The 27,536-nt window shown below is 43.7% G+C and overlaps 1 protein-coding gene across 6 annotated transcripts; it reads left to right on the forward strand.

The window, feature by feature from the left end:
* Positions 1-20: 20 nt before the first annotated feature.
* On the forward strand, positions 21-25,924 carry LOC128329418 (interferon-induced very large GTPase 1-like). Of its 6 annotated transcripts, none has more exons than XM_053260588.1 (9): positions 21-45; positions 6,488-7,083; positions 9,358-9,676; positions 10,827-11,387; positions 12,055-12,205; positions 12,807-13,102; positions 16,663-16,734; positions 18,470-18,541; positions 19,199-25,924. In XM_053260588.1, exons 2-9 carry the CDS (start codon positions 6,931-6,933, stop codon positions 23,911-23,913), a joined length of 6,339 nt encoding a protein of 2,112 aa, XP_053116563.1. In that variant the 5' UTR covers positions 21-45; positions 6,488-6,930; the 3' UTR covers positions 23,914-25,924. The 6 variants fall into 6 exon arrangements, with proteins under 6 accessions (XP_053116563.1, XP_053116560.1, XP_053116561.1 ...); XM_053260585.1 differs by lacking the exon at positions 21-45 and adding an exon at positions 1,967-2,307; XM_053260586.1 differs by lacking the exon at positions 21-45 and adding an exon at positions 1,967-2,218.
* The last annotated feature ends 1,612 nt before the right edge of the window (positions 25,925-27,536 follow it).

The following is a 27,536-nucleotide window of genomic DNA, read 5'->3' on the forward strand; positions in this document are numbered from 1 at the left end:
AGTGGGATATAAATGCTCCAGACAGAAGAATGTATATGTAAGCATGTAAGTATGTATGTTTTAGCTATGCACTGGTCCATGACCGTAATAAAGGACTGATTGACTGATTGCTCCAGGGCTCTGGAACAGGCTCTCCAATGTAATCAGAATCTCCACATCTCTGGCTTGAAAACACACCTGTTTTATCAGGCTTTTAGTTTAGAATGTTTTAAAGTTATATGGATGGTTTTAAAAATTGGGTTTATATGATTTAAGGTGTTAATTGTTGTTGCATTTTAATTTGTAAACCACCCAGATATTGTATATGGGATGGTATATACATGCGATGGATAATTTACATAAATAAATGCCCTCATTCTGTAGTTATGTCCCTCCCCCACAAAAGAAGCTGTCATTTTGCAATTGGCTCTGTCTACCCAAGCCGCCATTTTGTGACTGACTCTACCACCCCAAAACTCTGGGTAGCTCCCATGGCTATGATAACAACAACAACAACAATAAAGGATTGCACAAAGTGGACCTCACTGCTCTAGTCAATGGTGCATATACAGCTCCTAGGTCTGAGGAGACTGTCAGCCAAAGGGGTATCCCCTTGGCTTGATACTGTCCAACTTGCCTTCAGCATGGTCAACATTTTATAGGTGCACAAAATGTGTGTCTTTCTCATGGGTTTAAATAATCTTCTTAAATTGCTTTCTGTTGGACATCTGGTCTTCCGGTTATTTATCTTGTGGAACTTGTGGTTAAACAGATTTTTAATTTCCCATATGTTCAAAATATACCTTCTGGATCATTTGTACAATATAGATATATTTAAATGGCAATGTCTAAAATTTACAAGTTCTGACCCGTACCCTTTCTGTGACTGTAGCTGGCATGTGAAAAGGCAGTGGCAAACTATGGAATAAAGGTTCAGCCTTGGACTTCTTCACACTGCTTACATAACTTGAAGATGTTGGGCTTTTGAGTGAGTCTCCAGCTCCAGCAATTGGCATCAATCTCCTGGTGAAACTTGAAAGCAATTCTGGAGACTGATATTGGGGAACAATACTGGGGTATAGATTAAAAAAAAATAATCACCAGAAATAGCATAGCTCCAACTGTTTCCTATTGACCAAGGACTGCCCCTGTTTTCTGTAATCTGTCCCTGATAAACCATTGTCCCTATTTTTGCCTTTTTGTGATGCGTTCTTCAGCCTGTTTTCACATGAGCTGCTACAATTGTCACTTTTCAGTGCTCTCCCCAGAGTCTCTAGAAATCTTTCCAGGCATGGCTGCTGGTGTTTGCAGCCTGACTCTGGTGCACCTACATGTCAGTGGGTGCATGAGACAAAGGCATTTTGCAATGGACGGCAATCCAGTCTTCTGCAATGTGTGATACTGGCTGGGGGACTTGGGTAGCAGTCCTTGGGATGAGAATGGTGCAGCCATGGGCTTTAACACTGCTGCCCCATATTTGCTGACTTCACCTGGCTTCGCAGTCAGGCTAGCTCTGCCTTCTAGAGTTGCCAACCCTGGCTGAAGCTATTGCAAGCCCTCCAATCTATCCTGGATGGAAACAGCAATATGCCTGTGAATGTGTAAGGGAGCCAAGCAACCTGGGAGTTCTGGCTAGAAGCATGCCCCAAATGGAAAGCAGGTCATAAAGTACACACACAGCGCTTTAACATGATTCCAGATTACCAAAGCAGATGAGCCAGGCCCACTGCTGTGCCCTCCCTCTAATATTTCGCAGATGGAAATAAGGATGCAGGTGTAATAACCAAATCTCAATCTCTCTTTTTGGATGCTCAGTCTATAAATCTTTAGCTTCCTCTCTCCCAGCAATATTCTCCTCCTGGAATTCAGCTGCAAAAGAGCCTTTGCACTGCAGTTTACTTTTCTCCCAGGCCCCAAATATTTTCCAGTCAAGCACTTCCTCCCAGTTCATCTTTATCTCCTTTGTACTTTGTAAACTGGGCTGTGGAGAGGGGTGGCTAGAAAACTTGGAGTGGAGTTTTGTGCCTTTCCCTCCCCTCGTCTCTCTTTCTGGTGGTTTTCTTTCATACTGTATTTTGCATTGGAAGGGATGGCTATGAAGAACACCCCCCAGCAACAAATTCGAGTTTCCCGCCTTCTCGAATCTTTTCTCTTCTTTCTTCCCGCCTCCTTGCTTTGACCGTAAAGTGGACAAGGCGCTAAGCTGCCTGGAGGAATCGTTGATCTTTTTTTCGGCGAGGTCAGTCTGTTCTTCATGTTTTCCTCTTTGGAAAGGAAGAGGATTTAGTTCTGCTTTAAATAATAACTCTGGCGTGGCTTGCCATACAGGTGGGGAAAAAACTGAAGGATGGAACAGATTATCTAGTGCACTTTCTGGTGTTGGACGCTGGCTTAGTTTATAGCAAAATCAGGGGTGGAAAAACAGTAAGCAAGACCTAGTGGGATGTTTGCCTTGTGATCTGTTGTATTCTGTTGTCTTTCACATAATGGTGTGTGTGGTGTGGGGGCACCTGTGCATGCAGAGAAACAAACTTTGCGATGATGAAGGGGCTGAGAAGGGGGTGGGTGGGCAAGGATTGAAACCAGGCTTACTAAGTCTGCTGTTTTTTAGGGTTAAGACAAAACACATTTAGCAAAAATCAGTAGGGTTTGATCCTAAGCAAAGGAGCCAGGAGGAGGCCACTAAAGCTTCCTCCTCTCTTTCACGCCGGAACCGAGAGAGCCGCGCCGCCTGCATGCTGGCTATGCGTCAGGTGCTATACCTGACGAATAGCCAGCCTGCAGGCAGCGCGGCTCTCGGGCTGGCGGGAGAGAGCGTGGCTCTTTAGGGCCAACCGTTACTAGGTAAAATGTGTAAAATGGAAGAATTTCCCCCTTTCTTCTGTGAAGAGTCATTGACTGCTGCTAACTTTAAGAATCCAGAATTTGTGCAGCGGGGTGGGGAGTGTTGTGTGTAATATTAAGGGTACAATCTGCATCTTTACTTAGGAGTAAGTCCCATGACGTGTATGGGGTTTACTCCTAGGCAAGGATTGCTTGCTAAACACACTTCCGACCTAAGGAGTAAGCCCCATTGACGCTTACTAAGGTTATATGCATAAGATTGCACTGTTCAGTCGCGCTGGAAAACTGATCTTGCTTTCTAGGCTGTGGGCATAACGGAATTGCAAACATTTTTGCAAGCTTGCGAATTTTGTGGACTTCTGCAAGGCCAGCTAACTGAGCTAAGAGTTAATTGCTCTGCTGTTGTTAACTGAGCAAAGAGACACCTTTTAAAGTGGTGGTTCTCTTATATTTAGCAAGGGGAGAGCAACTGGCCCTATCCAGCCCCAGCACGGCATCCCTCTAGTGGCTGTTGCTGGTATCTGCCTTGTGTTTCTTTTTAGATTGTGAGCCCTTTAGGGACAGGGGGCCATCTTATTTATGTATTATTTATTTTTCTATGTAAACCGCTTTGAGACAGAGCTGTATATAAATATTCATAGTAGTAGATGGAGTCGTCCTCTGGTTTATTTAATGCTATTTTACACATGTATATACCACCCAGACTCATGTCTCCAAGCTGTTTACACAATATAAGGGAGGTTCGGGGTGCTAGGACCCGTGAAAGGGCCTTTTCGGTTGCTGCCCCACTTCTCTGGAATTTCCTTCAGCTACGGATTCGTTTAGTTTCTTCTTTCTCGAGTTTTAAGTCTCTATTGAAGACTTTTCTCTTTCGCCAGGCTTTTACCTTGTAGTTTACCTAATTCCCAAAAACAAATTGCAGTTTGAAAGAGATGCAGCAGCACTAGGAGCTTGTTACTTGGAAATCCCACCACAGTCTTCCTTTCTTGAAACTGGCAACAACTTGCCCAGTTCTCAGATGAAGTAGGAATAAGGAACTGCAGAAACCCACCTAGACATATATTAGATAGTCAAAAACCGTGCCACCTTAAGAACAGAGTTAAGGCTAACTTATTTTGGCTCAAGCACCACAAAGCTGGGAAATGGGAACCTACAGTCTTAAAAGATTTAACTTGTGATCAGTAATGGTCTTGCTCAATGTCACAAATTGTGCTCTCTTAGAACTTGCTTCCCATGAGCCTATGCTCTGCTGTTCCTAAAAGCCAGTGTTTACTCATGAACTTCTCACTGGTTTTCTTACAAATGCACCAGTAGGTAGAGTTATGAACATAAACTGATCTTTGTGGTCCAAATCAAAATGAGGGCAGGATGGACTGCCTGAAACCAGCAAAGATTCACCATGTCCATGTGGGTGCATGGAGGGCAAGTTGTTAGCACAATTTGTGACACTGCACGACATCATGAACCTCACCCACAGAGTAGGCCATCTCAAACTGGGGATTGGTCCTATCTACATAGCATTCAGGAAGGGAAGACTTTTTGTTGTGTAAACCAAAATGTTCCCACCACCATGATGGGGAAAATACTGCCATGATGCTAAGTTGGCACCTTTGCTCTATGCAGTCCAGATTCCAGAATGTTCTTCCTTTTCCTAACATGACAGTGCAATTTTTATTTTCCTCTTTCCTCTTTTTGTTGCTGATAACATTTGTTTTTGTTTTTAAATTTGGGGGCAGGTTAAGGGTTTTCTTTCTGTCCTTCCCCCTCACATTAGAGAGAGGTAGAACAAAATTAATTGTATACCTTGTTAAATAAACAACCACCACAGATTCCAAAATCTAACAAACGCAGTCTGCCTAGTTGCATGGAGCTGGGCAGGGGATATGGAAAGGAATTGCCAGAGGAAGTGTAGACATTTAAGGAGGAGGTGGCCAAGGTAGGGGTGAGCCTGGGTTATATTCTGTGTGGGGTGTACCCCTGGGCTGGCCTTAGGGGTGGGAGTGAATCAGGTGCAGTGTTCCCTCTAACAGGGATTCCCAGATGTTGTTGACTACAACTCCCAGAATCCCCAAGCAAAAGCCATTGCAGCTGGGGATTCTGGGAATTGTCAACAACATCTGGGAATCCCTGTCAGAGGGAATACTGGTCAGGTGGTCCATACCTCGTAGGATCAGAATGTACAATAGCTTGTGCTTGCTTCTGTGAATAGGGCTGTGGTTACCTCAATTCTGCTTGCCAATATTTGGCCTTTTCTTATTTTGACCTCTCCTGGTCATTTTGAGTTAGCACCTCTAGTAATCAACGCTTAATGCAGGTTAGGGACCCCTTCACACAGCACTGGAGATAATGTGACCAACCTGTCTGTCCACATTAAATCCTTAAACCAGGTCTGAAATACCATCTCCAATGAGCAAAGCAGGTAGTGGTTTTGGGCAAGTCTACATGCCAAGAGATGGGAAACAGGTGGTAGAGGTGCAGCACTTGTGGTTCTGTGGGTCAATGGATGGAGACATCCATTTGTTTTACACTGTTTTCAGTAGAGACCCAGCTTGCTTTCTGACGCCCGTAACTTTGGTATCTTCCCACAAAGTCACATGAACGGGTGTGTGGTTAAGATGGCAGTTACTTGCTCACTTAATCTTCCACTGCTTTGCCAGTCTGCTCATAATGACTGCAGCCTGAGGCAGGCGGGTAACACCCACAGAGAGCCAGTGGTCTCGCCTCCCGAATCTGCTGGCTCACCTTGCCTCATGGGGGAGCCTCCCCTGCACAATCTACAATACAAAAACCAACTTGACCTTAATTTGGCAAATTAGGGTTAGGCTGCACATTGGTACTGTATGTGGCGCTGCCGTTCTGGAAGATCTGCCCATTATATCCTTACAATATTTAGCACCTCATTTAAAGAAAGTGAAATATTGTAGCATAAAGGAAACACTGACTTTCCTACAGCAGGGAACAAATCAACATGTCGTGGAGAGAGTGGCCATTTTTACTGTTAACGCCTTAGCTTTAAGAGAAAACTATGTGGGGTCCATTGGGGTTAATTGTCATAGAGATTCTGAATGCTGAGGAAGATTTTAAATGGGAATGCTTAAGTACTGTCATTCTTATTTAAAATTACTGTCTATTTTAAAAAAAACATCTTTACTGTTCTAGAATCAATGTATTTGCTGTTAACATTTTGTTTTAATCTTTTTTATTTTGTATGATTGTTATTTTTAATAGGGGTTTTAAAAATTTTTAAAAGCTTTTGCTATTTTTAATGGGTTTTTAAAAATGGTTTTGCTATGGTCAGATGATTAATCAATAAACTTAATTCATATTGGTACTCCCATGTCAGTTGTGTCAAATTAATTTTTGTACCTCTATTGCCCCAGAAGTCAGTAATAATTCACAATTTTTAGTGATGTAGCTTATGGACAAGATGCATCACAGGGTAATGAGAGAGTCTAATCGGGCATTTTGGACAAGTTTTGCAAAAAGACAATGGCAAGACTACCTCAGGAAATTTTTAACTACTCAGAGTTATTTGCAATTCTGGCAAGTGCATGTTTATTACTCAGTTAACATTCAGTGGTAACTCACATGTTTGTGAAATTGCTGTTGCCAGTCACACATAATAGAGTTTTCACACTCTGTCCTGCCTTGTGTTTTTGAAAAGAGAATTCATATCAACAGAGTTCATATGCTGGTCAAGTGACAAATAGCTGAATGAAGTCGGTGTGGTCTTGCCTTGGGCTTACAGAGAAGTACACAGGTGAGGCTTTGCCACTTGTCAGTGTGCGTGGAACAGATAGCAGACTTAAATATTCAAGACTCTGTGCATCCATTTCAACCAGATCAAAATTCATGGCAAAAAGGCGTGTCCCACATTTGAGCCCATAGTCAGCTGCTGCAGAAATTATTTTTAAAAGTATCTGTTCTTTAGGGAGGAACCATATTCAGATAGTTGTTTTCTTTAAACCTCACCCCCCACACCCCTTAAAACACTACAATATTTAACAGAAGAATAACAGAAAAGTAGAATAGCCAATCAAAGCTCTGGCTACAAAGAAACACTGATGTGTATTGAGAGAAAGAGAGAGAGAGAGAAACTCATTCAGTATGTTTGCCAAGAAATCTCCTCCAATAGGCTTTCAGCATCTCCCTGTTTTCACTTTCATTTCCTCTGCTCTGTGGAGCGAAAGCCCTTACAGGAAACTCACATACATCACAACAGCAGCAGAAAGAACTCTTGACTCACACAGGGAAAGAAAGGTAGGTTCTATTCCTTTAAATCCAAGATAAGTAGTATATAAATTTCACTTCTAGCTTCAATAACTCTTATAAACAAGGAGGCAAAATATAAGAAGCAAATCACAATCTTCAAAGTTCAAAGGCATTCACAACCTACCATGAAACACACACACCTAAACTTAATTTGGCACAACACATTTGGGAATGCCAATATGCAGTCAAGTTTTATTTGCCAAAGTAAGGTTAGGGTTGGTTTTTCTATTGCAGATTTGGGGTGCCTTTGAACCCTGAAGATTGTTTCCTGCAGAAGCCCTTGTATCTCTGCTCTTTGTTTATGAGCTTCTATAAAGCTAGAGGTCCTTTGTGCAGGGCTCAGGGCAATGGGAGGGGGGGCCCTGGGTGATTGTTGTTTTTAACTTTGCAATTGGCTTTTAGCTCAAGATTAGCCTTGTATTACTTTGCATATTATATAGCTGCATATCATTACCACCACCGAGAAGCTGCAGAACTATCATAAATTGAATTTCTATGTAATCCTGAGATTTGTGTATAATTTGGCTCATGATCAACCAGAGTTTTGCATACAGGCATTTGGTGACTTTGTACCATGATCATGCTCAAGAATCCTGTGCATTAAGTAATTCTAATCTGTACAGAATTGCAAACATCTGGCTGACATCCTAACAACATGCAAGTGCAACAATGCTGCATTCCAGCCCAAGGGGAAATGGCCTCCCCTTCCTCCCACAGCTACCTCTGCCTTTAGAGGCTCAGGGGCATATTTTCAGGCAGTTGCAGAAGGAAGAGGAAATCACTTTTGCTTAGTCTGGATCTTGCACCTGTGCTTTGTTAGCCAGCATTTCAGCCATTTGACTAATCCTATCTTATATTTAATGTAAATATTCCCCCCACCCCCTCATCATTGTCTCTCTCTGAGGTTTTTTACCTTTGGAGATTTGAGTTATTGTGAGACAATCTCCTTTTTGTGCTGTAAAATTGCCACCATGCAAGAGGCTCAGTGTCTTGAACAAGGGAATCTCCATCCAGTACATCTGGCTTTAACTACTACTTCTGCTATTACTAGATAACTAGTAGAGATCAACAGATGCAGCTTTCCCAAGAATGTTGGTGCTGTGGTGGATCATGTGTAGCACCTTCTAAACCAGGGATTCTCAACATTGGGCTCCCAGATGTTCTTGGACTTCAGCTCCCATAATCCCCAGCTCCAGTGGCCTTTGGTTGGGGATTATGGGAGTTGAAGTCCATTAACACCTGGGGACCCAACGTTGAGAAACCCTGTTCTAAACAGCTCATCACATAGCTATTGAGCATAAAAGCCCAGCCGGAAAGAAAGGTGGCAATCCTATTCTAACCTCCTGGTTTCCAGCCCCTGTCCCTGCTAATCTGCGTGGCTAGACAGGGCCAAGGGCTTCTGTGTGAGAATGTTCCTATACCCTAGAGTAATCCACTTGAATTGAATGTCTGCTTAATCAGTTATGTTTCTTACATTCTGCTATTAGAAGGCCTCACTTTGTGTATATATAACAGCCAAGAATGGGATAGTGGGTTTCACCATCCTTATTCGGTTGCTATTTTCTGGATAAAATATGCCAAATGCTTATGGCCAAAGTATACATGATGTTTAAACAGTCATTAGTCCAAATAGGTTTTGTTTTTTAAAAAATAAATAAAAAGGAAATAGAAGCTGGATTAGGCTCACCTGCAGATTAGACCTGTGGTTGTTGTGACTGGGGTAGGGGGCTTTAATCCTACCCTTTCCACAGTCTGGATCCATGGGAGGCAATCTGACTCCCCCCCCCCACCAGTAGCTAATTGGTTCTATGAGGAGTTTATTTTCCAGGGTAAATAGCACTGGATCAGTACTTGGTGGGGGCATGGGGCAGAGGGGCTTTAAGCCCCCTTTACTTGTCAGGCTATAGGCCACCTCCAGCCTCAGAGGCAAGATGCCTCTAAATACCAGTTGCAGGGAAGCAACAGCAGGAGAGAGGGCATGTCCTCACCTTTTGCCTGTGGGCTCCCCAGAGGCATCTGTCGGGCCACTGTGTGAAACAGGATGCTGGACTAGATGGGCCTGATGCAGCTGTTCTTATGTTCTTAAGCCTACTCTCCCACCACTGGCCTGATCCATATAATGTCCTTTCTGGCTGCTATTCCCCAAAGAAAAGCTAAGCCCATCAAGGCTAATGATGTTTTCAATGTCATGTGCTATTTCATTTTTTCTGAAATGATCTTTCTAGATAATAAAAAAAAGGTTCATTAATGTTCTAAAACCAGTTTTCAGCTTCGTTGGAAGCCATGGCTTCTGGTGGGAGACCTTCAGACATTATACAGAAGGCCAGAAGGAAGTTAACGGAAGCGCTTTCTGAGATAGACTCAGAATTGATCTTGGATGCAGCCGAGTCCCACTTGCTCCTCATCCAGGGCGAGTATTTCTCCCTGAGTCAGATAAAGAATCCACAAGAATTTGTGGGAAGCCTGATCGACACAATATTGGGGAAAGGGGGATCAACACATGAACGATTCCTGGATTGCCTGGAAAACCTGAGGTACATATTCCCAAGGCTCCGGGCAATTTCTGAATATGTAGAAAATGGTGAGTATGCTTTCTAAAACTCTTTGAGCTGGGGGATTTTCTTGCCCTTTCAAATAGCTGTATTTTACAAGTTCCGACAGCAGCACTGAATCCTCTCTACATGTCCCAAGGTTCTGTGGCCATTCTGTGAATGTGTAAATATTGCTACCTCATCTGGCTCTTGTACAAAAGTGTATTTCACAATACCTTTTTAAAGAGAACTGATTTAACAAGACATTGAACAGGAAATGTTCCTTCCCCTCTCAGTTTACTCTGTTGATGAGAGAAGGAAATATACGTCCCTTCCAGTGCTCCCTATAACAGGAATTCCCAGATGTTGTTGACTACAACTCCCATAACCCCCAAGCAAAAGCCTTTGCAGCTGGGGTTTCTGGGAGTTGTAGTCAACAACATCTGGGAATCCCTGTTAGAGGGGACATTGGTCCCTTCTCTACTCTCTCTCCCTTGAGGGCTCCAACCTTTTTAACCAGCCTCAACTCCTACGCCTTTGAGGGTTGATCTGCAGCAATTAGTAAATAGCATATTGTAAAAGTGTGTCATCGAGTCGGTGTCATCGACTCCTGGTGACCACAGAGCCCTGTGGTTGTCTTTGGCAGAATACAGGAGGGGTTTACCATTGTCATCTCCCGCACTGTATTAATTGATGCCTTTCAGCATCTTCCTAGATTGCTGCTGCCCGATATAGGTGTTTCCCGTAGTCTGGGAAATGTTCCAGTAGGGATTCGAACCGGCAACCTCTGACTTTCTAGTCAAGTCATTTCCCCACTGCGTCATTAGGTGGCTTAAAAAACTTCACTTACTAATTTCTGCATAAAGAGTTGTTGTTAAAGGAACAGAATGGGCCTGAGGGTTTTTTGCTTGGGTTTTTTGGTCATTTGGCAAGCCTACTGGGAAAGAGGAGTCTCACTGTTTTTCTGAACAGATTTTCGTGGCTCTAATAGCTGTATAAAAGGCACACATTCAACAGGTGCAGCTCTTGCTGTTGCTGTTTCTCCATGCCAGGAAGACCTGCAACTGTTGATTTCCCTCTGTCACATTCACATTGCTGATTCCTGTTAATTCATTTATTCCTTGTACAATTACTTTCAAAGAAATTTAAAATATCAAGAAACTGAAGTTGTGTTTAACTCTTTCTTTTGATTCTTATCAGGTCCCTTAAATCTCAGGAATGAACCTCAAACCCAAAGCACTGTTGTGTTCTTAGAGAACAGAAATGGAGCTGAGAGTTTGCAGGCTGCTTTGTTCCCGGAGAAAGGAAATGAGGTTGTGAATTTGAAGCCTTCAGGGTCAGAGACAGGAAAGGAAGTTGAAAATCCAGGCATTCTTCTAGGGGCTGGAAGCAGAGCTGAAGACCCAAGTATTAGTGGAGTTGCTAATTTGGCCTCCCCGGATGCTGGGAATACAACTGGGAAACAAGGCACTGTTGTGCACCCAGACAAAGGTGGCAGAGTTGAGAACCTGGAAATTCCTGTGTCTCTGGAGATGGGAAACAAGGCTGAAAGCCCAAATGTCCCTCCATCCTGTAGAAAAGGAAGGGGAACTAAGATCCAGAACACCACCGGATCCTCAGTGAAAGGACAAAAAGCCAAGGCTCTGAACGTCTCTGGGTCCAAGGAAAAAGGAAGCAGAACAAAGATCTTTGATAATTCCGGGAGACGAAGCAGAAGCGGACCCTCAGTGAGAAGAGAGATTTCTGAGAATTCAAATACGGGTTTGTATGCAAACAAAGGCAGTTCTATAAGTTGCAGAATCATGAATCAATCAATGTTTATTTTGATCAAAGATCAAATACAGAGTTTAAAACAAACAAATACATAAAAATATTACAACCAACTGGATCATGACTGGACTCATGAATTGGATGTAGCTCACTCTGGCCAACCGTCACCATAATAATCAAAGCTTTGTCACAGCAAAGCATTGATGTTAATGTTTTGGGTTATTTTAAACCAATAGCCCTATTTGCACATTATGTTCAACACAGATACAATCTATGTACACATGTGCAGAACTATGCATCTACAGTTATTCAAACATGTTCGGTGCACATAAGCAGCTGATGTGCTTGATCTGCAGGAATTTTTCTGACTAGAATTTGAATATTCTTTTAGATGCAAAGGACACATAGCCCTGGCGTGACTTTGCTATAAATCCGCCACTGCTAGTATCGCACTGCATTCGATACTTCTCTGCGTTCCTCAGAACACTTGCACATCCAAGCATGTAGATCCTTTCTGCCTGATCTGTGTCTAGGGGTATCCTGCTTGTATGAACATGAGGGGGGCGGCTGGGGGCAGGGCCAGTGGATGCTATCCTGACATGTCATGTGAACAGAACTAGTAAAACGGTTTGTTGGTCCTTGCATTCTTGATTTCTAGCCAAAAAGCAGTCCAAAGCCACAGAAGATCTCGCCAGGATGCAGGCCATGAGAAATACACCTGGGCCAACATCAACTGGGGAAGGAGTCCGTCGAAGGAACACAAAAGAGGGTCTGAACAGCGATGTTTCATTGAGAGAATCCATCAAAGGGTAATTTTGGAGGTTAAATGATAAGCCAGTGCTTTGATGATACATTTAGCAAGCAATCAACTTATAGAGAAAATGGGGCTTGTTGCTCTGCCCACTCACTGAGACGCTTCGCACGACACGTGCAAAGCGCCTGACAGGGTTCTGTGGGGAGAGCGGGCTTAGTCCACTCTCCCCACAGATGAGCATCCCCTCTTAGCTGGGCAGCCGGATCGGCTGCCCACACAGCTGCCAACTCCGTCACGGAGCCTGCAGGGGCTGTGGGGATCGGGGGCCACATGGCCCCCGGAAGTGTCAGGATGCCCCACACGAGTGTGCAGGGCATCCTGGAGAGACCCCCGAGCCTGGGAAGCTGCTTGCAGCATCCTGGTCAGGGGTCTACTCATGTGTCGCCGTGCACTGCAAAGGAAAAGAATCATTGGCTTGGCTGTTGATATTAAAAATGCAAAATGTGTGTGAAAGGTGTGTGTGGTGTTAATAACACAACCTATGCATCTTTATTTAGGAGTAAAAAACTGCACTGGAGGGTCTCTTATTCCATCATTCATTTTTTGTCTTTTCCCCTCACTGGCTCCTGAAATGAAATTCAATGCTTGTGCCACAGCTCAGTGGATTCAGTGGTGACATCTGGTGATGAAACAATACGCAAGAAGAGAAAGCAATTGACTGAAGTCCTTCAGAAGGACCTAGAGCTCACTTTAGATGACCTACTCTCCCAGTCTGTCATCACAGAGGAAGAATATGAAGACCTGGACAAAATGGAGGAGGATCCCAAGAAGAAAATTCGGAAGCTGCTGCTGCTAATACAAAAAAAGGGGGAAAGAGCCTGTTGCCAGTTCCTGGAATGTGTAGAAATGGCATATCCAGGTTCAGATCAAATTCTGCAGTGCTCAGTACATGGTGAGTCTAACTTAGCATTTTTTCTTAGCCTCAAAGACCATTAACATAGGGCTGGTTCAGATGATACCATCTGTGCCAGGGGTCATGCAGTTAGGGGCATGATTGCAAAAATTGTGCTTCCCCTTCCCATGTGTTCTTTCTGCCCTAATCACATAGGGTGGGGATTGTCCAAACACTGCCCTCGTGCAAGAGTAGTGTTGAAGTGGGGGAGGGGGCTTGCAGTTCGGACAACTCCCATGCTGTGGGTGTGAAAGGGTGCTGATTTGCACAAGATAAGCATGCACTTCAAATGTTATTCATTAATAATGAAAATATTTTTCCATTAAGTCAAAGAGGGAAGTTGTGTGTGTATACATGCATGCACGTGTACACACACACAAAACTATTGGCCATGTGCAGCCTTTCCCTCACCATGGGGAGTTCCCCCCGCCCTGGGAGAATAACAGCTGTGGGGGGCTTTGATCTGGATCAGCACTATGGCGAAAGCAAGGGGTTAAGAAGAGCTCCTCCATCCTATTCGCAGGGGAGTCTAGAAATGCATCTCCCGCTATGCATTACTAAATTCATACATTCCCATCTGTGGGAGATAGAGCTTGCACATTTGCCCATTCAGCCAAGCCGTTGGCCAGTGCTTCAGCCAAGCAGGGGCCAAGAAATTTCCCTACTTCCTTTCCCCATCTTCCTACTGTGGCTGAACAGCACTCAAGAAACCCCCTCTCCCATCATTCCCTGCTTCAGAATAGGAGAATGTGACCCAAAATGTGCTGGTTTGGACCTGCATAGCTGAGGCCAGTTCCGTGACCCAGTAGTTGAAACGAGCATGGCCACCATTGTGACAGGTGGTACAGCTGAGACAGGGCCATGATTCTCCGAGAGCTGCCACCCCTTTTCTGCTGCTTACAGAAGACAGTGGAGATATCTAGGATTTAACATAGTTGAGATCAGGCAACAGCAGTATCTCTGTTCACACATTATGTTGAATGCTTGTATGATGAGCGTACAGTGTACAGAGAGGCCCGATTCAGATGTACAGTCTCCTGTACATGTGAGGGGGATGGAGCGATGGTGAGAATGCACCCATCTCCTTAAGGGACGTGCTGACACGAACTTGGCACATACTCTAAATGCATGTGGGGGTCATCTTCTGAATCACCTACAGTATATGTGGTCCAAAACCCTGTTTAAATGTCCTTTAGTGATATTGGGGTGGGTGCATTCTTGCTGCAGCCCTATATTCCATTTGTGCAGAGGAGACTGTTTATCTGAACTTGCCCAGGTACTACTGATGTGTACACAGGTACAGTTATTCACTTGTTATGCTGAACTCGGGTACAGCATTATACTTCCCATCTGTACCATGCATTTGAGGGGGCCGGTACCCAAGCTCACTTTTAAAATGAATGTAGGTACAGTCATTCACACAGATACGTGTTCGAAAGTACAGACATTTGTGCACTCATACAACATGATGACTAGTGTTTCCCTCCTGGAACAGAAGAAAGGTAGGAGTTTCCGCTCTACAGACAATAAGATGATTTCCATATTTTCTTACCTCTGAATGGTCTGAAAGGCACCGAATGCTTACACAGGAAGCTCAAACGGCCATTTTGTGCTTTAATCCACCCCCGGCCCCAATTTTCAGACATACTCAGGGTATATAGCAATATAGCACTACCCAGTTTTTGGGGTAGTTCAACTTTGCATCCAGAGATTCCAGACTGATAGTCACTAAACCACCTTAGTTTGTTACGTGAGGGAATGATTCCTTGTTTTTTTGTTTCAACCTCATGTCCCAAGGGCTTTGTGATGCAAAAAACCAACCACCCAGCAACAGTGAGCTTACTAGTTGGGAAGGAGGTTTGGAACTTTGCCAGGGGAGGGCAATGGTGCCTTGGTGGCGGGAGGGATAGTTGGAGGGCAGCATGCAAGTATCACTGAGGGGAGGGAGGTTGGAATGTTAGGAGAAGGAGCCAGTGGGGAGGAGTGGTTGGAAAGCGACGGGCAGCCAGTTGGGAAGTGGAAGCCAAATGGAACAGAGAGAAGAGCAGGATGGAATTGTGTGAGTCGGGGAGGGAGACAGTGAGCAAATGTGTGCACCAGTGTTCTCTCTAATTTCATTCATCTGTGTGTGGAATGAGTTTTGTTCTGAGTGGCAGTATCAAGGCAGTGTGCGCGCACGTGCATTCAGAGTGGGGCCTTCCTGATTCAACCTGAGCGGGATCAAAAATGAACTGAGCAGACATCAGAAAACGTGTGAGCGCATGCACATGCGCACGCCTTAGAGGGAACAGTGAGTGCATTGTTTCTTCCCAATATCTGTGCTCATCTGCAACTGGATAAGGGCTCAGGGAAAGGAGTGATGAGGGCCTCTTCCCTCACTTCAACCCCCTTTGGCCAGGACATTCAGCACTGTCTCAGAAGAACGGTGATGTGGCCCAGCTCCTACCCACCCTTTCATATACATCTTCAGTGCCTCATTCCACTGTGTATTGCTGTCGCAGGGAGAGTTTGTGCCTCCTGGGAGTTCTTCACACATGGCTTCATGCCCCGGGGTATCTGAAGAGTGAATCTGCTTCGCACCAGATTTGCAAGATGTTTAATTTGGGGGATTAAATTGACAGTTCACATAGCTGTCGGCTCCTCCCCGCACTCCCTGGCATATCTTTTCCTTGTGCATTCCCACCTACTTGCTCTGGGTTTTTCCTCCAACCACTCAGAAATCAAACCACAGAGGAAGAGGCAAGAGCTTCTTTTAAAATAGTCTGACAGCTAAGAGTGGAAGACCAGCATGAGGAGTTATCAAACAGCAGGATGCTTAACCCTTTCCTTTGTGAGTGACTATCTTCATCACATCATGCTCGCCCCCGCCCCACCCCACCCCCGCACACCTAATGGAATCAGCTTAGACAAAAAGGGTCTTGGGTTACATCCATTCTGCATATCTAAAGCCAATGTAAAACATAGGAAGACACACTTTTTGTAGTTTGTGCTTGTTTTTAATTCCGGAATTTCTCCCTCCCCTTCCCTCATCAGAGTATCACCAATCTGCAACAACAACACCCCCCAGTGCTTACAATTGCAAATCACTTAGAGCAGACCATACCCCAAAGAGCTGTCAAACTCCCCTTCACTGAGTTTTGGAAAACGCCGATTTACTGGCATGGCCACTCCACACATAATGGAAGAACTGTGGGGCATAACAGAAGCCCTGGGTGGTTGTTTTTTTCAAAAGCCTCTGAAACTAAAGGATTTTTTAAAAGCCAGACATACTTCAGGCTAAGGCATCCTCCATTCAGGGAAAAACAAAGTCCTGTCTGTCCTGGTCCCTGATAGCCCGCAGGGGCTTCGGGGTAAATCCAGCTAATATGTGGACTGGCACACCCCAATCAGGAGTGGATTCAAAATAAAAGCCCTGTGTGTAAAGCCTCCTGGCAAGAATTTCAACCCTGCACCCATCTCCCCAGTTGATGGCATGTTCACAGACGATGCTTCCTGATTTTCTTCCAAATTTTTTCAAACATGACTCTTTCCCAGTAATACAATTACATTTTACTTTCTAGAGCATTTGCTTCCAGAGGACAAAACTGAAAGCCCAAGAGCACTGGAGGAGACAAAGAACAAACCTTTCAAAGGTATTTCTTTTCAAAATCTGAAGGGCCCACATTTAGCCAACAAAACAGCACACATCTGGTCACTTTAAAATAAGACCCAGTGGCCCACTAGTCCTGTTTATTGCTGCTATTTTAATATCTTGTTTTTCTTCAGTAGAATTGTACTCAGTGGCTAAGAGTTCAGATCAATATAACAAAAATTAAAAATGTAGGACAAAAACCATTAAAAGCATACTAATCAATTATGGAACATAAGATTACAACAGCACAGGAAGACGTGTCTAAGCAAAATCATGTTGCCAAAGGAGAATCTTCACATCACCATCTTCACCTATGTTACAACTCTAGTAGTGCTCTAGTTTCTCCAGGAAAACTTCTCTTCCCCCTTACCTGCAACAAAATACCTCTAGCTGCTGCTTAATGGTAGATCTGAGCTGCAAACGGCAATTGTATTTTTGGGCAGGCATCGGCTTTGCATGGTCCCTCTTAGGTGGGCTAGCACAGGAAGTGACCCTGGAATTGGAAATGCCTTATATCCTGTCCACAAGATGATTAAACTCTCACTGCCAAAAACTAGCTGTGCAGACTACTACACAGCTCATGATGATCCCTGGTCCCTGTCGATGGTTGGCCACTGGAGGATCAATACAGGCAGTAGCATTCTGAACACTGGGAGTATAGGGAACAGATGTTCTGAAAACAGCACTTCCCTCTGCCACTGTAAGAGCTGCCTGGATGGGCCATAGATCCGCAGTAGAACACCGGCTGTGCACGCAGAAGGTCCTGGGTTCAATCCCTGCATCGTCCAGGTAGGGTAGGGACGGACCCCTGTCTGAACCTCTGGAGAATTACTTCAAGTCAGTACAGGTAGGATTGATCTGGATGGACCAGTTGTCTGAATATCTGAAAGCAGCTTCTGGAGGAGGAAAGATGAAGAACACAATAGCTGCTGCTTACTGGTCTTGTTCACCTTACTTGCACAAATGCTGTAAAAGCAAGCGAGTCATAAAGGGCTCTGTCAAGTGGAGTAAGATTCCTCTTATCTCTGATCTCAACCCCTATCCAGCCCAGCTTTTTTGAGAGGAGGGGTGGGGAGGAAAGATGAACATTTCTTGACTCATACCCATGCTCAAGTTCCTTTTTCTGTTTACTGTGTTGTCTTTTAAAGCTCGCTGTTCTCAAAGGTAGATTTGACTGCCTTTCTCCTCTTCAAATATCCCTGGGGGCCCAATCCATTTTCATACAAATTGGAAACAAATGGATGAGTGGAGGCCAGTGATCTTGTGAGAGGTCTGCCCCCCTGCAAGCCTCCTTACGACCAATATTAAAATATTTCTGGCTCTTAATGTTCCCCTTGCAGTAGAGGAGACCTTATATCTATTGAGGATATCTATTGAGGACTTTAGCAAGAGGCTTTAAAACTTCAACTGCCTCTCTAAGAATCAAGTCCTTTGAAATTAGTTGGAGAGAGCATGTCCAAGCATGTTTTACAGAATATTTATTTAACACATTTTTATACCACCCAAAACGCAAGTTCTCTGGGCTGTTTACAAGACATTAAAAACAAACAAACAATAAAAAGATTAACACATTTCAACAACTAAAATTTAAAATGTTAAAACTATTAAAACACAATTAAAACAATATCTAATTAAAAGTCTGGGTGAACAAATATAGTGAATATAAACTATAATGGACATTTTCCCGGAATGCCTAACCATTGTGCTTTTTGGTGGTTAAATTTGTCTGTTTCTAGATCCTCCAAGTAAGGATCCAGAAGATGAAGTTGAGGAAGAACCAGAGCAAGAGGAGAAATACCCTGCCAAAGGTATTTTCATGTCTGTTGGTCCCCTAATTGTAATATTGGCTCTCTTTGGATGTTATCCAGAATCTGCTCTACATGAGTAGAGTATCCAAAACGGGACCAGAGGCCAGAAGCCCCACCTGAGTCCCATCAGTCATGCCTCTCAGTGCACCACTCACAATTAAAGCAGTGTTTGTCTGAAGGGGCATACATTACATTCATGATTCTGTGCTTCCATGATTGAGGTAGAGAATCTGGCATTTCTGGCAAAGAACATAATAAGCTTTAGACAGTATGTATGTAGCCCATTCAGAGAAGCAAATGTTTGTTATTGAATTGAAGGTTCTAGGTAACTATAAACACTGTTAAATTGTTAGGCAGTTAGCCCCACCACTAATCCTCCAAGTATGAGGTCTGTGTTATCCCCTGTATTTTCTTTTCTCCTTTACTGTCAGTGCCGAGGTCCTAGCTGTCATTTCCAGACAAACATGCACAGTGGTAAAACTGTAGTGATTCCATGTAAGCATCAGAGAAAGGTGCAGGAGTGTGGGTGAGGAAAGGAGGAGAAGTATGAGCTAAAGGAGCTATTTGGAGGAGCTCAGCTAGGTTGTTGTGTTCCACAGGGTCTTGGGCACTACTGATGGCAATAACAATAATATATATTTTAAAATGTTTCTACAGAGAGAAGAAAAGCACTTCGGGACATTCTCAATAAATTAAAATTGCGAAAACAAAAAAGCAAGAAACTTAGCCTGGGAGAAATTCTGGAAATCAGTTCAGGATGTCTGAAGGATAGCACCCCTCATACACTAGGGGACTTGCCTTGGCATTTTCTGAGGAAGGTGCTGGCTTTGAATGTGACGGCCAGAAGCACACGTTTTGAACATGCTGTACTGGACACCCAAGGAACTGGTATAACGGAGAGGGGGAAGGGAATTGATGAGATAATTTTCTTCACTATTGAAATGGATAATGAAGTTTCTGTGAATCCTCTTGATGTCCTTTGTGCTGTTCTGCTTTGTTCAGATAGTTTCCTCCAACAGGAGATCTTCTCCAAAATGTCCATGTGCCAGTTTGCGTTGCCTTTGCTTCTGCCTCCCTTGGAGACTCCCAAGTGCACCCTGATGCTCTGGGCCATGAGAGACATTGTGAGAAAATGGAGGCCCCATTCCCTGGCTGAAAGCAGAAGCTTCAGAGAGGAGAGCCTGGTTATGACCTCCATGCACACCATTTCCTTCGTACGGGTGGGGAGCTGCAGCCTCTCCAAGTCCAAACTCCTCAATGAATTTCTCAGCCCTTCTCAACAGCACCACGATTTCTTCATCCATCGAGACATGGAGAGTGGGAACATCCCTCGAGAAATTTCTGATGGGCTGGTAGAGATGGCCTGGTATTTCCCAGGGGGGCAGAAGAGCTTAGATCATTTCCCTGAGCCAGTCGCAGTTGCAAATCTCCGTGGAGATGTTGAGTCACACTGGGTGCAATTTAGCTTTCTAACGCAGGTCTCCTCAGCCACATTTATATTTGCTGAGTCTATCAGTGAAAGAGAATATGCCCTCTTGTCATCTTTGAAGGAATCAACACAATACTACTTTATCCTTGACTGTCATGGTAGAAAATCCAATGAAAGTTTGGATTTTTTAAAGAAATTGTCTCCTGTGCTTAAATTTGACAGTTCACATATACTAGTGAAAGGTGACAGGACCAATACAGCACAGTTCGTAGAATTGCTACGATCTACAGTTGGAAGAATAATCAACTCTTGTCCCAAAAGTGTGAATGTTGATAAGATGTCTGCTGTGGCTCAAGAGCTTACAATCCAGGTGGATGAAGACTGCAAAGAATGTCAGAATGCTCTCAAATGTGCTTCAGAAATTACAGAAGATATAAAAGATGTAGCCAATTACAAGGAAGAAACACTGAAACTCCAGGGCAAACTCTGGAAAAATCTGGCAAAAGTAGAGAAAGAACTGTGTAGAATGGAATGTCAAGGTGATACACCTTCAGAAAAATACAGATCAGAACTGAAAGGCAAGTGGTTGGCCCTGCGTAAAGATCAGCATGAATGCGATCTCACCATTGGTTTAATTAATTTCATTGACAGCATCAAACATTTGAAGTCGACAGAGAGGCACTACTTCTTGAAATGGATGAAGTTTAACCTGGATCAAATTGCTAGGGAGAATCTGTCCAAATTAAGGGGTGAATACAAAGAGAGGTGCATGGCTGTAGGAGGCAACAGCCAGAAGATCACAGAGCTGGATGAGCTAATATCTTCCTCATCCCTGGGAGTCGAGCACTTCATGCGTGAGCTGGGGCAGTTCTATGAGGCAGAATATTCAATGGTTAAAGAGGGCAAAATATCAAAAACCAAGAGGCAGTTTGTCAGTTTCCCAAGCATCGCAGCTGACCTGATGCTGGAAGGGTTTCCTCTAGAGCTGATTGATGGAGATGCATCCAACATCCCCTTGCAGTGGATAACTGATGTTTTTACTAAACTCAATCACAAACTAAGAGGTCAATCCAAAATGATGGTGATCACTGTGCTGGGCGTGCAGAGCACTGGGAAGTCCACCCTCCTCAACACCATGTTTGGGCTGCAGTTTGCCGTCAGCAGTGGTCGATGTACACGAGGTGCCTTCATGACTCTTCTTAATGTCAGAGAAAACATGACTCAGGAGCTTGGCTGTGATTTCATCCTGGTGATAGACACTGAAGGCTTGAAAGCCCCTGAATTAGCCCAATTAGAAGACAGCTACCAACATGACAATGAGTTGGCCACTCTAGTGATTGGGCTGAGTGACATCACAATAGTGAACATGGCCATGGAGAATGCCACTGAAATGAAGGACATCTTGCAAATTGTGACCCATGCCTTCCTCAGGATGGAGAAGATTGGGCAAAGAACCAACTGCCACTTTGTTCATCAGAATGTCAGTGATGTCTCTGCTCATGACCAAAACATGAGAGATAGGAAACATCTTTTGGAACAGCTTAATGAAATGACTAGGGCTGCAGCAAAAATGGAGAACATGGACAGAGATATCAAGTTTTCGGACATCATGGACTATGACCCAGAAATGAACAACTGGTACATTCCAGGTCTGTGGCATGGAGTCCCACCCATGGCCCCAGTCAACAGGGGCTACAGTGAGAAGGTCTTTGAGCTAAAGAAATATCTTTTCGAATTCATAAAGACCCGCACAGTTAAAAGGGCTCCCAAGGACATCCCTCAGTTTATTGAGTGGATAGGTAGTCTATGGAATGCTGTGAAACACGAGAATTTCATCTTCAGCTTCCGAAACAGCCTCATAGCAGAAGCCTATAACCAGCTGTCCATGAACTATTCAAAATGGGATTGGGGTTTTCGTAGAAACATGCATCTCTGGGTATCTGAACAGGAAACTATGATACAGAATATTTCTCTTGAAGAAATTGATTCTACCACTCTGAATTGTGAACTTCAGAGGAATCTATTTTGTGGGGAACAGCAGGTTTTGGAGAGTCTGAAGGAGTACTTTGAAAGCGGAGCAACAAATCTGCATCTAATAGAAAAGTATAAAGAAGATTTTGTTAGGAGCGCCAACAGCCTGAAACATGAACTTGAAAGTTATGCTCTTAATAAATGTCAGGAAGCCATTCGAATTAAAAACAGTCTTTACAGGATTAATTCCCTCCAAACTGAATACTTGAAAATAATTGAAGGAAAGGTTGATGGACTTCTTGAAGAATGCAGGAAAAATGAATGTAGATTAGAAAATGATGAATTGAAAAAAGAGTTTGAAAGGATGTGGACAAAAACGTTGTCAGAAATATCACCTGTTTCCTTAGAGAAACGGCAAATATATCCACATATTGAGTTATATTTAAGAAAAGAATTGGCCCACCGAGGAAGCTCAGTTAACCTCAAAGTACAAGAAGCTAAATTTCTGCCACACTACAACATAAAAAACTTTCAAATGAAACCAGAATATATACAGTCATCTTTTTTATCCTGTATTAGGCACTTTTTTTCCAAAAAGGAGCATTTGCATATAGCAGAAGAGTTTGCTAAATCCCTGATGGACAAGTGCATGTTGTACATTGAGGAGAAGATCAATTCCAGAGTAGATTATGATGAGGCATATTGTGGTGAACTACTGCATATGATCAATAAGGAGCTTCAGCAAGGTGGTCAAAAACTGCATACAGCTGTTTGCTTTGAAGTGGACCTAAAGCTTCACATTTTGGGAGAAGCAGCTCATGCATTTCAGAACATGCATGAAAAATTTGTTGAAGAAAACAATCCACAGGTGCGCCTGGAAAAACTGAAGCCTCAGTATTTCTCCACTTTCAGATATCTTTATCAGGAGAAAGATGCCCAACAGATCAGAGCTCAGGATTTCTGTATCCAATGTCTCCATCCTGCCCTAGTAGATTACATCAAGAAAAGACTTGGGATAGAAATAGTGGATGATATTCTCAGCAGTGGACAGTCTATTGGATATGCCAGTCGGAACTTCTTCCAGTTTACTATTCTGAAGGAGTTGTTGGAAGACATGAATTTCAACAACTTTGTGACTTACATTATGTCCTATGAAGAATTTGTCAAGAGCTGGATCTGGAGGCAAATCTTGGATCATTATGCCGAAAATGACCACCTGGAGAACCTGGAGGATGAGATTCTTTCTGAAATATTAATGAAAGTTAGGGAAACTCTGGACAACCTGAAGCACAAAGGTGTTGACACTATCTCAGAATTCTTGGACAGTTTTTGCAGAGAAATGCAGAAGGAGCTGGTTATTTCGAATGACAGTCTACTAGGGATTCAGTTTAAGAACATGTCCGATCCTGGCCAATTTTCTGTTTGTGTTAAAACCCTTCTTCCTGATTTGAAAAAAGAAATACTCTCTGCATTTGACAGGTTGGATTTTGAATCCAAGCTCTCTGAACTGCCTATGAAGCCCATGGATATGATCTTCAAGCGAGTGTTTGGCTGTGGGAAGCAGTGCCCCTTTTGCAAAGTCCCCTGTGAAGCTGGAGGGAGTGCTCACAAGGAGCACTTTGCAACAGTTCATCGACCTCAAGGACTGGGGAGATACAGATCGGATAAAACAAAGGAGCTTTCTTGTTCTTTGTGCTCCTCTGATGTGGTTTCTAACAAAAGATTCAGAAATGGAGACACCAGATATAAATGGCATCCATACAAGGATTACCGTGTCTATTATCCAGACTGGTGCATCCAACCAGATCCCAGCATCAATGCTTCTGATTACTGGAAGTTCATTTTAAAAGAGTTCAATCATGATTTTGCCAGAGAATATCTTGCTAATCCAGCAGATCTGCCAGAAGACTGGGAAGATATAACTCAGGAAAAAGCACTGGAGGCCTTAAAAGAAACCTATAATATGAATTAATTTGAGAGTGTCTGCCTTACAGTAAATATGTGATGCTGAAGTAATGTTTGATATTTATGGAATACTTCCATAATTTTTCTCTTTAAAATCCCAGATGTTACATTACAACATTAGTAAAACCACCAAGTATTCCCCTACCTCAGTGTTTTAAATGATAAACAAATACTCAGAATTAGTGGTTTGGGTGTCCTTTGGAGTTAGCAAAAGGGGAACATGAACCTTCACCTTGCAAGTCAAAGATGAGTAACCCGAAGTATGCAACTCTGATGGATAACACAGAGAAGCTCCTTTTGAAATTCCTTTGATTCATTTCAAAGAATCCAGTCTTGTGATAGATACAGAGTCCTCTTTGCTTCATCTCGTTTTCCATCTGAATGTTTGGATTGTGTTGTGCCTTAACTTCCAGCCATTTATGAAGGAAACCTTTCAGTCACCCTAATGATCTATGTCTGTCCTTTTGGCCTCCACTTCATGTGAAAGTTTTCTTCTCTCTCTCCTTCTTTTCTCTCACTCTGGGATGTTTCTTGTCTCCATGATTAGGAAGGGGGACATCCCAGGATTGTGTCCTTCCTGATATCCTCCTCAGACATCCTGACACCTTCCCTACCGTCCCCCTCCCCTGGCATGGCTGGGGGGACTGTTCTCCAAATGACCCTCTATACAAGTTTCATAGGAACATAGGAAGCTGCCATATACTGAGTCAGACCATTGATCTATCTAGCTCAGTATTGTCTTCACAGACTGGCAGCGGCTTCTCCAAGGTGGCAGGCAGGAATCTCTCTCAGCCCTATCTTGGATGTAACCCCGGATTACCTGGTGTGCCTTGAAATCCCCCACCCCCGAGTTACAGTACTACCTGCATACTTCATAACCTTGTGGGTTTCCAAATCATTGTGTGTAAATCTTTGTAGATATATGATGTACAAACAACCACTTTGTATATAACTGTGCTTTGGCAACGTACTGTTTGCTTTGGTAGTTTGTTGGTTCAATAAAAAAATCTTGTCCTATTAAAAATAAAATAAAATCTTGTCCTATCTTGGAGAAGCCAGGGAGGGAATTTGAAACCTTCTGCTCTTCCCAGAGTGGCTTCATCCCCTGAGGGGACTATCTTACAGGGCTCACACTTCTAGTCTCCCTTTCATATGCAACCAGGGCAGACCCTGCTTAGCTATGGGGACAAGTCATGCTTGCTACCACAAGACCAGCTCTCCTCTCCTTGAAGTTTCCTTCTTCAAATACTTGCTTTGAAGCACTCCAAGTACTTGTTTAGAGGGCCATTTAGACAACTACCCACCCACCCCCGCCCGCTGCAGATCAAGGGATGCGCAGGAGGGCATTGAGATGTCTATGCTTTTGGTGTGTGCACTTCCAAATTGTGTGGGCAAGATCAATATCATCCATACCGGCCTATGTTCTCTCACTCTCTCGGTCCTTGGTACAAATATCTATGAACAGGAAAGCTATTTTCTTCTCTGAACAGCAATCTTTCTCTTCCCTATTCTGTATGAAATGCTGTGAATTTGGACTTTGAAAAGCAATTTGCAACAGCAGGCCTGCCCAAACTCATGGGTGCTCGTAACAGGGTTCTTTAGATTGTAGTTGCTCTTACATTCCTTCTTCTTGTTAGTAAAAAGTATAATGTATGTTTGTAACTCTACCTACTAGTGCATTTATAAGAAAGCCACTTAGAAGAATTTTATTAGTAAACATTGGCCTTTAGGAAAATCTCAGTGTACTGTAAAGCTGCTTTTTTGGCTGGATGCTTTCTGTTTTTCCCCATATCCTTTAGGAATAGTGCAATATATAGGAAAACAGTTGAGTGAACTAATAGGATGTTTAAAAGCGTTTTTCTTTCTTTTCTTTTTTTACAATATGCCTGAAAAATATAAAGCAATTGTCAGAATTCAGACTACAGTCTCATTTTTATTGCATGCTATGTTGTGCAATGACTTGCCATTTGTGTTATGTTAACCAATAGCTTAATAAATTGCTTCTGCTTTTGAAAAAACGATCTCTCTCTTTTTAAATCAGAAGCTCTCAAAATGCTAAATGGGCTTCTCTATGGAAGCACAGATTGCTCCTGGTGGGGAGGCACTTTTTAGTATGTCATGAACTGGGTCAGGTTTTCTGGAGAAACAGAGGTGGTGAATAATCGAGTGGGATTCTTGATGCCAGCCTCAGATACTCCCAGTGATTCCAGCATGTTGGGCTGGTGGAGGAATCCATGCCCCAGTTAATATGTCCAGGCCCAATAAACCATTGTCTATTGCAGGGCTTCTCAACTTCAGCCCTCTTGCAGATGTTGGCCTCTAACTCCCATACATACGCCCTGGCTATTGGCCACTGTGACTGGGGATTATGGGAGTTGCAGTGCAAAAACAGCTGGAGGGCCTAAGTTGAGCAGGCCTGGTCTATTGGATAAGGAATAAGTGCTCCCTCCTCCCCAACATAACATAAAACTTCTGGACTTGTTAATCCAGAATGTGCTGCTTCAGGATTCCATCAGCAGCTGACCTGATGTTCAGTTCCATCCATTTGAATCAACAGCCACTGTTCACTTGGGTTAGGAATCCTGGGGTGTGGAGGAATAGCTCTCTATTCCTCCTAACCTTTTGCTGCTGCCACCAAGTAAACTTTCTGTATGACTGGGTCCACTACAACAGCCATTATCAAAAATTACAAAAAACCAACATCATCCTAGGAGTGGAAAGGCTTATAAGCGTGGGGTGAAGACAGATCAACAAGCCTCTAATTTTTATATTGTGAAAGTAAAGTAAGATGGCTGAGCATATGTCAAGCAGCCTCTGTGTATAAAGTGAGAAATTACTGAACTGTGCACACATCAGTTTGAAGGCTACACAAGTAGGACTGAGACTGATAAGGATATACTTGAAACCAGATAACCAAGACAAAGGAGGGGGCAACTTGAAACTGTTTAAACTCGCATACCACAAGCAAATGGTTGATTCTGCATTGTAACCATGGCAATAATGATGAAATTTCCGTCTCCAGTTACCACCGGTACGTCTGGTGGCGACTTGGAACCGGGCCCTTTCTGTAGCTACTCCTGGTCTATGGAATGCACTCCCGGCAGATACCGTGTTTTATGGAGTAAAAGATGCACTTTTTTCCTCGAAAAATATCCGCCCAAATTCAGGTGCGTCTTATACTCCAATTCAAAATGGCGGCCATCGCTGTGCGTGCACGCGCCGCGGCAGCCCTTCTTTGAGGCGCCCGCTCCCGCAGTGGGGAGCGTCGCCGTGGATGGCCCTTTGCCCGGGGGGGGGGGGACACGGTGGTCCTGGGCATGCTTGGTGGTCCTTCTGAGGCATGCTTGGCGGCGGCCGCACTCGCAGCGGAGCGGTCCGCTTTCACCGTTTGCGCCCTCGCTTTCTCCGTTCTGGGCCTTAGGCCCTGCAAACAAGGCACTCTGCTCTGCTCCATGGCAGAAGGAGGGAAAGGACAGAGCGGGGCGCGGTGGGAGGGCTTGGAGGGGAGAGGAGAAGGAAAGCTCAAAAACTCTGAAAAACTAGATTGAAATTAAGGTGCGTCTTCTAGTCCGTAGCGTCTTATAGTCTGTAAAATACGGGTATCTACAGTTTAGGTTCGCTGTTGGCCTT

This window comes from Hemicordylus capensis, chromosome 6 (genome assembly GCF_027244095.1).
Source record: "Hemicordylus capensis ecotype Gifberg chromosome 6, rHemCap1.1.pri, whole genome shotgun sequence".
NCBI lineage: Eukaryota > Metazoa > Chordata > Lepidosauria > Squamata > Cordylidae > Hemicordylus > Hemicordylus capensis.

Coding starts and splice junctions, on each gene's coding strand:
- LOC128329418 (XM_053260588.1), top strand. CDS start 6,931: ATGTTTGCCAAGAAATCTCCTCCAATAGGCTTTCAGCATCTCCCTGTT. Junction 11,388..12,054: donor TTCTGAGAATTCAAATACGG/GTTTGTATGCAA, acceptor CTTGATTTCTAG/CCAAAAAGCAGTCCAAAGCC. Junction 12,206..12,806: donor TTGAGAGAATCCATCAAAGG/GTAATTTTGGAG, acceptor CTTGTGCCACAG/CTCAGTGGATTCAGTGGTGA.